The sequence below is a fragment of the Anopheles ziemanni genome, chromosome 3 (assembly GCF_943734765.1).
Source record: "Anopheles ziemanni chromosome 3, idAnoZiCoDA_A2_x.2, whole genome shotgun sequence".
NCBI lineage: Eukaryota > Metazoa > Arthropoda > Insecta > Diptera > Culicidae > Anopheles > Anopheles ziemanni.
In genome coordinates, this window is record NC_080706.1 from 81,592,854 (window position 1) to 81,607,373 (window position 14,520).

Sequence of the window (14,520 nt, forward strand, 5' to 3'; positions counted from 1 at the left end):
ATCACCTTCCTTTTACAGGCCCATCAAACCCTTCAATCAACGGGACACATACACGCATGGAAAAAACACGATGTTGACACACATCGAGAGTAAAGTTTAGGCCGGGTGTACGCAGTAGGGTGCAGCAGGTTACACATGATAAGTGTCTCGACAGCATCTACTGTCCCAACTCAGCATCAGCTGAGAGAGTTGCTTCAGGAAACTGAATCGCTGATTGGAACGGGGGGAAGTAAAAAATAATATAAACAAAATTTCCCCAACACAAGGAGAAGAGAAAGGCCAAGCGAAAGGTGACAACAATCGGAGCAAATAGAAGCAAAAAATAAAGCTAAAATAACAAAGAAACCCGTCGAGAGCGAAAGTGATTCCGTCCGGCTTATCCCGCGATGGCAAGCTGCTGACCAGCAGAAAATAAAAGTAAATTGGAGGCAGATCAGGTTAAATATGTGATTTTTTGTAAATTTCATTACCACCAGGACGAAACTACACATTTTTCTTTGAAGTTTTCAAATACACATGACTATTTGATACATTTTGAACACACCATAGCACAGAATATAATGGAGAGAAGGGAATATTTTTGTATTGTAATCTTTAAGAATTGTGAATTTTGTCATCTCATATTTTACACTTCAATTCACTTCACACAATATTAAAATAAAATATACTCCATTCGTTAAACTGTTTTACTTTAGTAATATAATTTTTGTGATATGAATTCATTACCGATAGGGTACTTTTTGGTTTTTATGTATTTTCTATGTCATGAGTGATTTGTGATATGGCAAAAAGTGGTTCTCAATTTCTTTGTGCAAAACATAGCAGAAACAACACTTCGGAGGTCTAAATACCCCTCAACCAGGAGGTTTTTGATTATTTATGGTCAAAAGTAAACGACTTCACACGCGTTGAGAACGTGTGGAATGGAACGTACTACAAAACGCGTGACGATGTGCGCATGTATTGGAGAGGGACGGGTGGAATTTGATAAGTATTTCTTCACCGCTGGGTTGCCTTTTTATTGCTACTCTTAGCGCTGTTGGTAGTTGCATGGCGAGCCCGATTGCGTTACGATGATGACGCCGCAATGTGGCCGCCACAGGGCAATCGACCGAATGAAACCGCGCCGCGCTTTGGGGCGGGCAAAAGGGTGGAAAATGAAAAGCTCAAGTGAAAAACAAACGGAGCCGGCGCAGCTTTTGTGGGGGCCGTTTTGAGGGAGGAATTGCTGAATTCCAACGGTGGCAAAGGTGCGAACATGTGTGTACGTGTGCCTGGACGCGATCACAAGACGAGCCATAACAGTCGGGTGGGCGGGTAGGGACGACCTGGAGGTGGCTTGGCAGGGTAACATACTTTGCCGGCGATCCGTCACGAATCCGTTGTGCGGGTGTGTTTCGTTTTGACAAAAACAACCGACCGTCTCGTGCTCCGCGAAACAAAAAAAGGGCCACAATTCACTGGTTTGGGACACTCGAAGGAGGAGGGTGAACCGTACCCGACAGCAAGGCAGATAACCGAGGCAAAGCTTGCCCGTCAAGATAACTGTTTCTCCGGTGGTGTCAATTGTTATTTTTGAGTCCGTTTTTGCAATCCTAATCAATGGGAGATAAGGGTTTGCAAAAGGGACGACATTCATATGACAAAGTCTTCGCGTGCATTCTTCTCGATTGCAAATTTATAGATAAGGAAGTTGCAATAATCCGAATTCAAAGTTGAACCTAATGCCATGTTAGTGAATCATCCGAGTTTTAATACGACACCGGAGATAAGGAATCAGCGACAGGAACCACACTTCCTTTTCCGTTTTTATTTTTTAAAGAATTATCCCATGATTTTCAAAGTAAAACTAGCGCTTATTCTTCGGTTGAATGTCATTTTTCCACTTTTCTTATCACCTGGAGGTCTTTAACAGTGCACGGAAGCACACACACTGCTGACCAAGATGATACGAGTTGGTTCATTTGTTATGCAAATGGTCACGAAAAAGAGTGTGTAGTGTGCGATTCAAAAAGCAAAAAAACACAAAGAAGAAATATTTTGTGAATGCTCAGGATAGAAGAAACAACAAAATAAAACCACTGCGTGGCGTTTTGTACCCGCCACCGGGGTTTGCCCATTTCATTCATTCGACTGAAAGCAAGGGTAAGGAAATGGTAATTAACTGAATGTTTCGGGGAAATTGTTGGGGCCGATACCGTAGCGGTGAAAAGCGTTCACATTGCATTGATGCTTTCGAACAGCGAACGGCGAAAAACATTCCCCCATTCGCACGGTCACAAAACGGAATCAAAAACTCACGTCATCCGTCCACATCTGACAGTCAACTGTTGCGCAAACTCGCCTGCTTCGCTCTGGAAAAGTGACACTTGCCATCCTTCTTCGCTTCTTTTCTGACAGGGAAAATGTCCAACAACGACCACCGACCCCTGGGGGTGGTGAGATAGGGTCATCAGGGAAAGCCTTTTTCCGCCACGTCTTCACCCAACCGCCCCGAAAACCCCTTCGATCCGACGATTAGGTGACCACCTGGCCTTGCTCAAGGTGAACAATGGCGTCGAGCTAGTGAGTTCAATCCGTGGGTTGATGAAATCTTATGATTCTGTGGAATGCTCGGCTCGGTTACTTACATAGCGGGATTCCTGGGTTTCCATGTCGTAGGCAGAGCGTGTTGATGGCAGCTGCTGCTGGTGCTGCTGCTGTTGGGTATCCATTTTCCTTGAGATTGTTTTTTGCTTTCTGCCTGAGCTGCTTTGATGCGAGAAGAGGAAGTTTTTCACCAGCCCAATCGGAACGATGTAAAATTCATTACCGACGTTTTCTCCCCTCGCGTTGGTGACTACGCTGGGAAGAACTAGAAGGACTTTTTGCTACACTCGCGAGAAAATAAAACGGGGTTTCGCCAGGATACGAGACAGGTGAACCAGGCTGACTTCAGCTTCCGAGAGCCGAACACGCACAATCTTCAACCACTGGCACACAACCGACGGGCGTTGTGTGGTGAAGGTTGCTACGGTGGCGCGGAGTGTGGTGTCAGCGCGGACCCCGCGGATCGAACGCTCGGATGATGACGAAATCACGCAACAAGACGACCGAGCCACACACTACGCAAAATGATTCCGATGAGTAATCCACGACAAGACGACCGTCGACGCTAGGGGGTGATTTGCAGCTGGTAAAAAACGGTCCCTTTTCTTGACCATCCGAACCGTTCACTTCCGGGCCGAGCACACGAAACGCTGACGGTGAGCTGGAAAAACAGCTTCGCCAGAGCCCTCAAGATGGAACCGCACGTTTGGGCTCCGGATTGGACATCATTTCATTCCAGCTTGTTTTGCTTCTTCGAAGACACTTTTTCGCTTCCACGAGCTGCTGCTGCTGCTCACTGCTCACAACTCACTGCTCACTGCTTGGTGGCGTTTTGCAGATGCTGCAAAATGCACGTTTTGCACGGCACTGGCAGCGTGAAGAAAACGACGAAAATATCGTAATACGGGCACGGATATTCACGGTTTTGCACTTGCACGACCGATGCACAGGGAAATATTTTCACCAACGAACACGCGCTCTCTTTCTTTCGCACGCCTGCGAAGCCAAGAGAACCGAAACGATATGCACACTCTTTCACGCAGCAGCGAAAACAAACCGTGACCACTTCACCACACTCAGCTCATCCTCACTCTTTCACGCATTCCCCTTTTCCGGCTTTCTTTCTTTCGTTTTACTTTTGACAATCGAGCTACCCCGATGGAGGAAGGTAAAAAAGCGATGACGACGATCGAGACCGATTTTTCAACTCACAATTCCACGATATTTCCACAGTTTAATGTAACATTTGAGAATCAATAATGCACACCCGACACAACAAACACACAATGCACACGTAACATCTTCGCGACGGGACCTCGCAAGACAAAATGGACCAGGTTGAAGTAGCGAATTCTTTGCGTCCACAATGCACTGCTGTCGCGATGGTATTCGATTGACAGCACGGTGACAAGACGGATGGAAAACGCTTATTTTTTTCAATGTAAAACAAAAACGCACACAGTTCGGATAATCCTAAGGCGCTTCCCAAGCGAATGCTGGGCAGGAAAACGCCACCTTATGCACACACAGTTCTTTTCCTGTAGCAAATTTTCTGCTGTTTCTCTGCTGCCGCACAAACTTCGACGCAGACGACCTTTTTTGTTGAACCGCGAGAATCCGACTGAGTAGGATAGAGAGGTCCGAGTTGGACCTAGGTTCGAACTATTGTTGATACCGGAACTGCGAACCCAGTTCCGGGAAAAGCCATCAACTGAGTTTTCCGTCTAATTCGTTTTTTCGTTTATATCACCATCAAACAAAGCTATTGTTTTATCAACTAGAGAATTTAGTGATAGAGCGATTTTCTGAATTTTACGGATTGACTTAACCCCATGTTGTAAGAATTATTTGGTCGAGTAAAATCAGTTCCGTGAACTATTCCGATTGATCAATACTAATTCCGGAACGATCCGAAAATAAGAGATTATCCATCACTATATCATCATCAAAATTCCATTTTCTAAAACCACGACCATTTTATGAGCAGGTTGGATCAAAGTGAATTCGGAGCCGTCAAAACCAGATTTGAATTTTAGTTCGAACAAACTTAATTTCTATTTTATTTTTATGTTTCCCGGTTGACAGAAATTGACATTGTTGCTGGTACTATGTAGTTCCAGCAAGAGTCCCAGCAATCTGCCATGGAAAAACTTGCTGGTACTACATGACAAAAAATTTGAATTTTTGTCAACCGGGTTTACTCTTCCAATTAACCGTCACCCGTTCAACCGCCTACCCGGGTAGTTTTTGGAGTTTTGTTTTGTTCTAACTTTTGATTGGATTGACGTATCGGCATGAAATTTTTAGAATGCCTAGAAAAACTCATTTTCTATCGTTTTGCTAAAGAAAAAATTTTTTCCAAGGAATTTAAATAATTTTTATTTGCGTTTTTCGGTTGATACCCCTCAAACGTTCAACCGGACTACCCGGGTAGTCCATACATTTTGTATGGGAGATTCCGTTTTCCTGTGCTTAAGACTTAATAACTTTTTATCTAGACGTCGGATCGATTTGAAATTTTCAGTGAAGGTACTTGAGAGTGTTTCCAAAAATATTGTATAATTTTTATATTTTTAAAAATTCATTAAGTATGTTAATTTGAGGTTCCGAAAAATTTCACCATACACATTTACAACCATTTATCTGTGTAGTTCATATATTTGACATAGAAGATTGCTTTTTCTGTATTTTAGTACTGATGTATTTGCTCGTAGATACTTAACTACTTGAAATTTTTTGGAAAATTGCATAAAATATTGTAGAAATTAATAAACTCACAGTCGCTTCATGCTTTCTTCATGCTTCAACTGGGAACAGAGTTTTGTCCGTTATTTAATTCTATTTTCGTCAGAAATGCTGTTCCTAGTAATTCTTCTATAAGTCTGTTCGGTTTTATCTATTCTAAGGATTGAGTTTTTCCATAACGCTCACTTTTACTCAGCTTTTATTGTCCTTTGAATCACACACATAGGCGATTAGATGCGGATTAATATACGTGTTTGTGGCGTACATTTTCTGAACAAAATGATGTGAAGCATACTTGTATTTAATATTAGATTAAGATTTTTATACCTAAACGTAAGGCATAAATATTTAAATTATCGAATTCGTGTTTTCGAATGAAACAATCCTACTTGAACATTGAACATTTCTAAAACACTTTTGGAAAAAAATTGAATAATTTTCTGAAAATTTCAAGCAATTCAGCTTCAATGATCAAAGATATGTATACTGAAATACAGAAAATGCAAACTCCTATCTAAAATGTTGAAGCTACACAGGTTTGGGTCATAGATGTGAAGGGTGAAATTTTTTGGAACCTTAAATTAACATAGGTAATGAATTTTTAAAATTATAAAAGTTATACAATATTTTGAGAAACACCTTCAAGTATCTTCACTAAAAATTTCAAATCGATCCGACGTCTAGATAAAAAGTTATTAAGTCTTAAGTACAGGAAAACGGAGTCTCCCATACAAAATGTATGGACTACCCAGGTAGTCCGGTTGAACGTCTACGTATGTAGGTTTGGTTGAACGGGTGACGGTTAACTGTTGTCAATCAAACGCGAAATCATTAGCCTCATTATTATAAACTTCTTTATCATATTGCTAACAATTTTTATTAGATGTTTGAAACAGTGGATAGCTTGAATTTTAAACGTCATGGCGATTTTAATGAAATTCATTGGTGTTCATTTTAAATTTCAAAAGCCGTAGAAATCAGATCGAAGCATGTAAATTATATTCAAATGTAATGAGAATCGTCAGAGAATTGTGCGCAATTTTGCAATTACACATCGTTTGCTTTATAAGCACTAAGAAAAAACGGTAAAAGAGTAAATGAGGCCCCGAGCTAGATTCTCCTCTTCCTACTGGTTCACATTAAGCGCCTGGAGCTATGCAAAGCGCAATGCATGCATTCTTTTCGAACATTTGATCGTTAACGGTTCGCTTCAAAGAACATAACGGTTTAAACTAATGACGCAGTGGAGGATTAATGCAGGTCAATATACTTTTACATATTGAGTTACTTTGTAAATTATACCACACATGATGGACAGGATGAAACAATGAGTTCAGCCGAAGAAATGATTTGGAAACGGCGGCGCGCTCGCAGCGAGCGTAGCGAGTTGACTGCGCTAGGTCTACCGAAAAAGAGAGTTTGTTATAATTTTGAGAAATAAGGGGAGCCCGTGGACCCCCCTCATACCGCACCAATAGGTTGATTGCGTGGCCGAAATTAACGGACACACCACGTTTCAAATACACGTAGATTGAATTTAACGAATCAATGTATCACCAATTGCATACGTTTAGGTATATCGCGGCACAAGAGGTGTAGCCACGACCGAAAAAACGAAGCCCGGGTCCTCATTTACTCTTTTACCGCTATTTGATTTGAAAAAAGCGAGACGAAAATAATTTTAAATTTTGAATTGCAAATCGCATGCAAGAACCTTGACAAGATTATAAACCTTGTTTGTAAGGTACATACAACATTTGCGAAGAAAATAACTATGGACACCTTGCTGTAACAAATTGTACATCTTTCGGAAGATTTTCGAACCACGATGTTTGATTTAAAATAATACTGACGGATAACGGTTCGAACATGTGACTATTGTTCGTAAGGTATTTTGACCAAATGGGCCCATTTTAAAACAATAGAAGTCAATTACGCAAAGTTCGGTTGCTGAGCATCACGAATGTAAATGTGAATATAAAAATTACCAAGTATGGACGATTCAGTTTATGTTACATTTATTTGATTTGCTTTCCTTCACATGAATAATGGAATCGATTCTTTGGTTTGATTTTTGTCATATTTGAGAATTGTGCACTGTACGATGTGCGTATGTTGATGAAACTATGCATTGAAAAAGTCGCAAAGGTGCCAAAAAAGACTAGTCAAATCCGTAACTCATTGTCGACCCGAAACTAAAACAAACACGAAAAGAAACGTTGTCGAGAAAGAAATCGTGCATACTTATGTAAAATAAAAAATAAACAACGACGGCTGATGGTGACGATTCGATTACATTCTTTTGGTTGCTAGTGTTTATTTCATAAGGATGTGTGAGTGTGAGTTGTTTCGTGTACAAACATTTAGATTGCGTATGACTGTTAGTTAAGGGGTTTTCCGTTAATTTTGGCTGCGTTATAAATTGTTTTAATTCCCATAATTATTTCGTAAAGATATGATTGTTATGTGAATCGGTGAAGCCACAAGTCGTATCCACCGGTCCACCGGACTCATGCTAATTTCGCTTTCGATATGTACTCGATTGATTTGATTTGCTCCTTGATGAACGGGATCATCACCTTTCCAGTCGCTTACAGTACAGTTTCCTAGTTTTTTTTCCTTTTCCACTATCCATCCCTACAGTTTTGATAAAACATTTGCATTCATTCGTTGGCTGCACGAGTTTTCGATGCGGATAATGTAATGTTAAGTTTTTAGTCTCGATTCCTCGTTTTTTCTCTTTTATTTTGGCAAAAATTTAACTACTTTAAGAATAATCGCACAAAGCGTGCCATGAACTCCATCAGGGGGAGAAGATCATCGGACATTTCCACTCACCTCTTTGGGGAGCTTTTCGTATCGTACAAAACTAGTGTGTTTTGAATTGTAATAAACATACATACTTTACACAACTGTACAAGTTTCAACTCATTTGCTACTGCCTCGATCGGCTTGCTGCTCGTGTTCAATATTGCGTTTTTCATGGTTTGAATGGTTCATCATTTTTCGTTTGGTTTCAATTTTATTGCACTTAACCGATAAAGAAACGAAACTACGGAGAGAACGTTAGTGTAAACCAAAATAATAAGTTGAAAAGGCAATCAAAATAAATCATCTCTATTGCTTAGTTGCGGCCAACTAACGGCATATGACTAACTAAGATGCAGCAAGCGCAGTTCTATTAACAAGTTTCGTTTGGTGGAGCATCAGCGCTAGCCGTCACCATCGGGGCTCATTTGGATGTGGTGGTCGCTGCCAGCGGACTCGGTGTGTAGCCTTGCGAGCCGCAGGTCGTCATCGAGTACGGGCTGAAACCGCTTCCTCCACTCATCAGTCCATTAATTCCTACAAAGAAAGGAGCTCTCCGTTATTCCTCATTCAAAAAGCCACGTTTGTTGCCACCGTCTTACTTGTAGATGAATTAAAGACGCTCGCTGGAGATGACGAGAGGCCAGTCATGTTCGGTGCGGTCGCATAGCCATTACTGCTGCCATAAGAGCCTCCACCGGAGGAGTGCGGTGTTGACGCGCTGCTACAGTATCCGCCCCGTGGACTAACGCTACTACTTTGGGCTCGGGTGTACTCATCTAAGGCAACAGCGGAAAAGACATGTTAGTATTATGGGTCAAAAAGGGTTTGCAATATTTCGATTTCATTTTTACCCTCAGTCCACTGGCCAGTGCCATCCTGCACACTCACGGCCAGCTGTCCACTGTAGGAATTGAATCCGGACGAACCGTTTGGCGAGCGGGGCATCGAGTAGAGTGCTTCCGCCAGATCCGCGGCCCGCTTGAGGATGATCTCCTTGGGAAGCTTCTCCGGATCTCCCGGATGGCGCGGAATTAACTTCTGCAGTCGCTGGAAACCGTAGTCGATCGTCGGTTCACTAAGAGCTAGAGAGGAAAAAGCGACGGTAAGAACAGCTACCGGCACAAAGTTTGTTCTCCCAGAAATGGCTTCACCACTTACAAACATAGACAAATCGTCCCGGTGATCCCTTGCAGAACTGTTTGCTCTTGTAGGACAGAGTTACCTCGACCACACCCGGTATGTGACGCGGTGGAGTTTGCACTCGAATCGCATGTGATGTGATGAGCTACAACAATAAAAAAGGAACATTTGGGTTACCCCGTGATGGCTGGACTAAAGAGAAACCAGAGGACATACCTCACTCCACACCAGCATAGTGCCAAAGACGACCTGTAGTCCGTCGAAGAAATTATCGCCCACGATAATCACCTGGGCACCGCCCGTGGTCCAACCTTCGCTCGGCGATATGGCCTTAATGCAGGGTGTAGCCATCGGTAGTGGTGGGTAGATGCCTGTAAGTGGATACCGGGAATCGAGACACGTGGTTAGTTGGATGCGATCGATCACACGAAGGTTTTCCATGCGGCCGTTTCGGAAACGACGGAAGAGCTGGTTTAGTTAAATTTATTCGACTCAAACATGTTTAAAAACGTTCTTTAAGCAATGATTCCTCATAGTTGCTTTCGGTGTATAAAACATTACAATGCATATAGAAACCGATTTAGACCAGAAAATCCCATCCGGATGACCCTATGGTACATCGATATGGACACAAAGAAAGCCTTTCGCTTACACGCGGTGAGTTCAGAAATGAGGATTAAAAATTCAACCACATGTTGAACGACAACGGCGCCGTACGTTATCACCATCATCATCATCACGTGGTGGTAAATATTCTATCCAATCGAAAGAACCACTCGGAAGGTGATCACATGGAGCTAGAGTACACCATCGTACAGAGTGGGTATGATTGGCCAACACCGACTGCGTCTAGCAGCACAACGAATTCGAAATGGAAAATGGAAATTTAATTGAACCACCCAACGAAACGGCTGTACGATGGGCAAAACGTATCCACGACATTGTCGATTGGAAACACAAAAGAGCAAATTGCATTTTCCACGTAGTTTCCGACACGCAGCACAACTTCGGGAACGACAAGAACGTGGAGTCGTAGTTCATTAGCGAGTCGTTTTGGTCCGGGAAATGTGTTCCTCATCCGGGCACCGATGCCCACATTTGGAACTGGAAATGAATATATTCACACTCAAAGTAAGGTTTTTCGTTTGGGCTAGATTGGAAAGGAAGCAATCAACGTGTCGTTCTCTCATAACTATCTACTTCTGATTTCCGAAAGTGGATATCGTACATTTTTCTTTTTCACATGATCGCTTAACTTGATTTGTGCTTTCTATAAATTTGAGAAAAGATTTTATACCACAGCGTTGGCTTCCAATTTTCAAAAGTTCACCATTTCAAATTTGATTTATACTTTTGCAAAGTGCATCCGATGGAATTACTTCCGCATTATATCCGCTTCATCGATGCCGATTTATGGTAATGATAGTTGGGAAAATCGCATCTTTCCGGATCTTTCTATTGTACAAGAGTTTTGGCAAGGGAGTATTAAGTTCTTTCGCTCGTTAGCCTGACATAGTTTATGACGATTTTCCGAACCACTTTTCTCGCTTCGTTTTCATATTTCACCAGGACCAGCTTTTCCGCGCTTCCGTAGTACGAACGACGCCCGCTAAGGAGGTCTTTCCGAGAGTTGTCTGTTCCGCAGCTCCGAGGCTTTCGCTGAGAGCAACTGCTGGACGATTGTCTTCAGCAGACGGGGAACTTGTTGCCGGAAAGGTTAAAGCCAATTGGGGTAGGTGTAAAAACGATCAAACCGGGGAAAGGGGAAAACAATACAATCTACTAGATAGGATAGCTACAGAACACAAGAATTTTTAAAACATACCGTAAGAGATAGATACTTTTTCAAAGATAAATTAACAGGCAAACGGGATGACTAACGGAATCAAGGATAAAATGAAATTAAGCAAGTCGCAACGGGGAAACAGGCGTTCACAACGGGAAATTCTAACAGTATGTGGTGTGATTTTGAGAAAAAAATTTTGAAACCGACCGTCGTACGTACTGTCCGGGGCCAGATGGTGGCCCGACATTGCCAACGGAGAATTGGCTGTACCTTCGGGATCGAGCCGCTTCGCCCGGCGCCCGTGCTTGCTGTTGTTGTGGACGAACATGTTGTCCGAGATGGCCAGCAGAGGCCCGTCCACGGCCACCTGGGTCGCTATCACTACCTGCAATATATGGGTAATTGGAGGGTGCAATGGGGGAGGTGGCGTGCGGGTTTCGCCGTGGTTCGGGACGTCGGTGTTTTTGGGGAGAAGGACGTGATTTTCATCGCAGGTTTTGGACGTTCAGGCGGAGGAAGCGGGAAAAGAGGAGAGAAACAAAAAGAATATAATTAATTGCATAAAAAGATTATTGCGCTAGCTGGCTTTGGGGAAGCCAATTTTACACAACTTTTCAAATTTGTTTTGCCATTACATGATTTTCTGTGTCGTTATACTTTAGTCTTGCATGTTTATTTCATGTCTCTCAAGTGTTGTTTTTCTATTTGTACAATATTTTTGCTGGTCGTTAATGTACGAAAATACGTCGACAGGAGTACGAAAATAAAACTTTAAACCAAGCAAAGATAGCCATGACCGATCTTAGAAGCGAATGAAAAACGATTAGAAAAACACTTTAAGTGAATGGTAAGAAAAGAAAACTCTGAAGAATGCATCTCCTCTCACAGCTAGAGAAAAGGAAAACCCAAGAAAGCACCCAAACAATGCATGAAAGTAAATGAAAAAAAAAAACACAAGATGGCACAATTTATCACCATTCGTTTCGGATAGGTTGAGCGTCCGTTTGCTTTCTCGCCGTAAGTAGGCGGTGACGTGTTCATTAGTTAAACAGCCAGCGGCCGAGCTGCTTCACAAGACGATGAAGCAGTTCCGATCATCAGCTTAATTTTATCTACTGCTTCTACCGGCCACCCCGCCCAGATCAACCCCGGTTTGGAGAACCTGGTTTCTGGACCGCTTTCACTCCGCCATTAAATACGAACGGGGGAGTTTTCTTGGTTCGGGGCTAGCCAATGTGCATGTCTATCTATTCTTAGCCCATCGGATGCTATTCGTGGATGGCTGGCTTTGTGGCTCGTGAGCTAATTTCTCCATCCGCACCCCGATCCATCTTGTGGGAATTTATTTCACCTTAAGGTGACATGTTACGGAGAAAGCAGGGTGGGTAGAGAAAGCAAAATGAAGGAGGAGTAAAATGTATCTTCCAAATTCCTCCGACCGTGCATCTGCAGGTCCTAGATAAATGAAGTCATGCAGTTTGTAAAGATATCGTTTGGCTTGTTTACTTATTTGGTTTAATTATTAATTAGCCACCGTTATTATGTTTTTAGTCGTGTATTTGGCTAAGTTTGATTTCTTTATTTCTTTCTACACACAGTGATGTTATGATTATTTTTCAACAGTATTTCGTAAGTCTTTCCATTAACTGTTTCCCTATTTTCACATGTCTTTCCTCTATTAAATGTTTGAAGTTAATTTACTTTTTTTCTCCACGACACGGATGAAATGTTGGTGATTAATACTCACTTGAAATCGTCGCATATCCCTCGGGTTTCCAGCATTCTTCAGACAGTTTTGGTTGCACTTGAGGAAAAACTTAAGGAAAAATCTGCAAAGGGTAAGAAAAGAGATGGAAAAAAGGAATGAGGCTAGTGAGTCACAAATTATCTAGGGAAAGGAAATGAATGTGGCCCATGGACACGAAACCGTTTGATCCCAGCTGCAGAACAGTGAGTTCTAAAATCGGCTAAATACCAGCGATCGATACCATTCCCAAAGGTGTTGTGGGAGCTTGGAAGGTGTTAAAGACGTATTCTCCGAAGAGTTGTTGTAAAACAGGCGGCAACCAGTCTTTGCGTTGGAATTTGTTTGAAGAAGGAGGTACTAACGTTCTGCCTAATCCCATGTCTTCCTAGATCCTCTTTCATCCGTTTTCCGATAATCTGTGGTAACGATAAAACCTAAACAGCAGGTCGAAGATCAAATGAACCACGCGTTGTCATGACGAACATACAATCCACCCTTTCCTCCCCCTTGGGAGAAACTGTAACCATCGGATGACGGTTTGGAAATAGCTTAAACTTGCCGTTCAAACTAGTAACCTCAGAAATCAAAGCAACTGCCACCGAAATGGTACGATTAGTTGACAAAATATTGCACCCTTGAACCGACAACATAATCCCCTGAAGAGTTCCAACAGTTGAAATTTCTTCGGCGAAACGAAACGCCTCAAGTGACGACAACGAAGGACGTCGTAGAGAGGAACAACTTGTTCTGACACTCTTTGAAACCTTTACCGTTTACTGCGTGGAGTGTTGTCCTGACCTGGTATGCCCTAGTTCCTGGTCGAAACTTTTACCATCGTCTTGGGACAGGGTGAACGTTAGGGAATCTGTTCGAGTTCGGGGTAATAAATAAAGTTTATTCGACTGTTCACACTTTCAACACAAGAATTTTTCCGTTCGCTGTCTGGAGTGTAAACGCAGTTGGCTTTAATTTAATTGTAAGTTCACGGCCTACTTTTTTTAAACGCTAGGAAGACCCTTACTTCCGCTGCATGCAAATGAAGTGTTCGTAGTTTAACGTCGCGTGCACTTCACAAATCACGCACCACCAGAAGAACCAGGTTGTGTACCGATCTCTGCCATCCCTTCGACACGTGGGGTCCTGATTTATGGTACTCCGCGAGACGATCGACGGATTCTTCAGGGGTTCCCCTCGGGTTTCCTTCTGAAGATCTCGAGCACGGCGAACAAAGTGTACCAGTCGGAAGTGTTTGATAATTGCTCGGGACGGGCTTATTTATTGCTCGTACCCTGCGTTGGTCGTAGGTCGAATGTTGCACGCACAAGCGGAGACTCGTGATTACCATAAACTGTTTTTGGGTGATACAAAGGCAGTCGTCATACGGTGGGTCGAATGTTCAGTTTAAACAAATAATGTTTTTCCAAAGGAAACATTTCCCTTTCTGGTGTCTTTGTTAAATCTGTATCAGAATCAAGCCTAAAAAGATTTATTCGTAATTGTTGTCTTTCTCACTTTCTCTTTCCTATACTACCCAACAAAGAGGAGATGTAAAATAGTGTTTGGAGTCGTGAGAGCTTAAAAAACACCAACAAACCGGTTACTCTAATGGACGCGACTGAATGGAAAACCTGGATGCCATTAGGATTGTTTCCCCACGTAATTTGTCGCAGCGCCGGAGCAATAAATCTCGCGTGTGCAGACA

The 14,520-nt window shown here is 42.5% G+C and overlaps 2 protein-coding genes across 2 annotated transcripts in view; both read right to left on the reverse strand.

Moving 5' to 3' along the window:
• Positions 1-4,184, reverse strand: part of LOC131286231 (patronin) — a 49,660-nt gene extending 45,476 nt beyond the window's left edge. Inside the window, exon 1 of the mRNA XM_058315159.1 lies at positions 2,631-4,184. Within this exon, the coding sequence (XP_058171142.1) occupies positions 2,631-2,714 (84 nt within the window). The 5' untranslated portion in view covers positions 2,715-4,184. The remainder of the gene's footprint in view (positions 1-2,630) is intronic.
• Positions 4,185-8,566: 4,382 nt separating this feature from the next.
• Positions 8,567-14,520, reverse strand: part of LOC131288289 (transcription factor collier) — a 51,517-nt gene continuing 45,563 nt past the window's right edge. Inside the window, exons 7-13 of the mRNA XM_058317409.1 lie at positions 12,819-12,900; positions 11,279-11,456; positions 9,502-9,656; positions 9,304-9,430; positions 8,997-9,227; positions 8,745-8,921; positions 8,567-8,679 (exon numbers count right to left, since the gene is read on the reverse strand). Of these exons, the coding sequence (XP_058173392.1) occupies positions 8,567-8,679; positions 8,745-8,921; positions 8,997-9,227; positions 9,304-9,430; positions 9,502-9,656; positions 11,279-11,456; positions 12,819-12,900 (1,063 nt within the window). The remainder of the gene's footprint in view (positions 8,680-8,744; positions 8,922-8,996; positions 9,228-9,303; positions 9,431-9,501; positions 9,657-11,278; positions 11,457-12,818; positions 12,901-14,520) is intronic.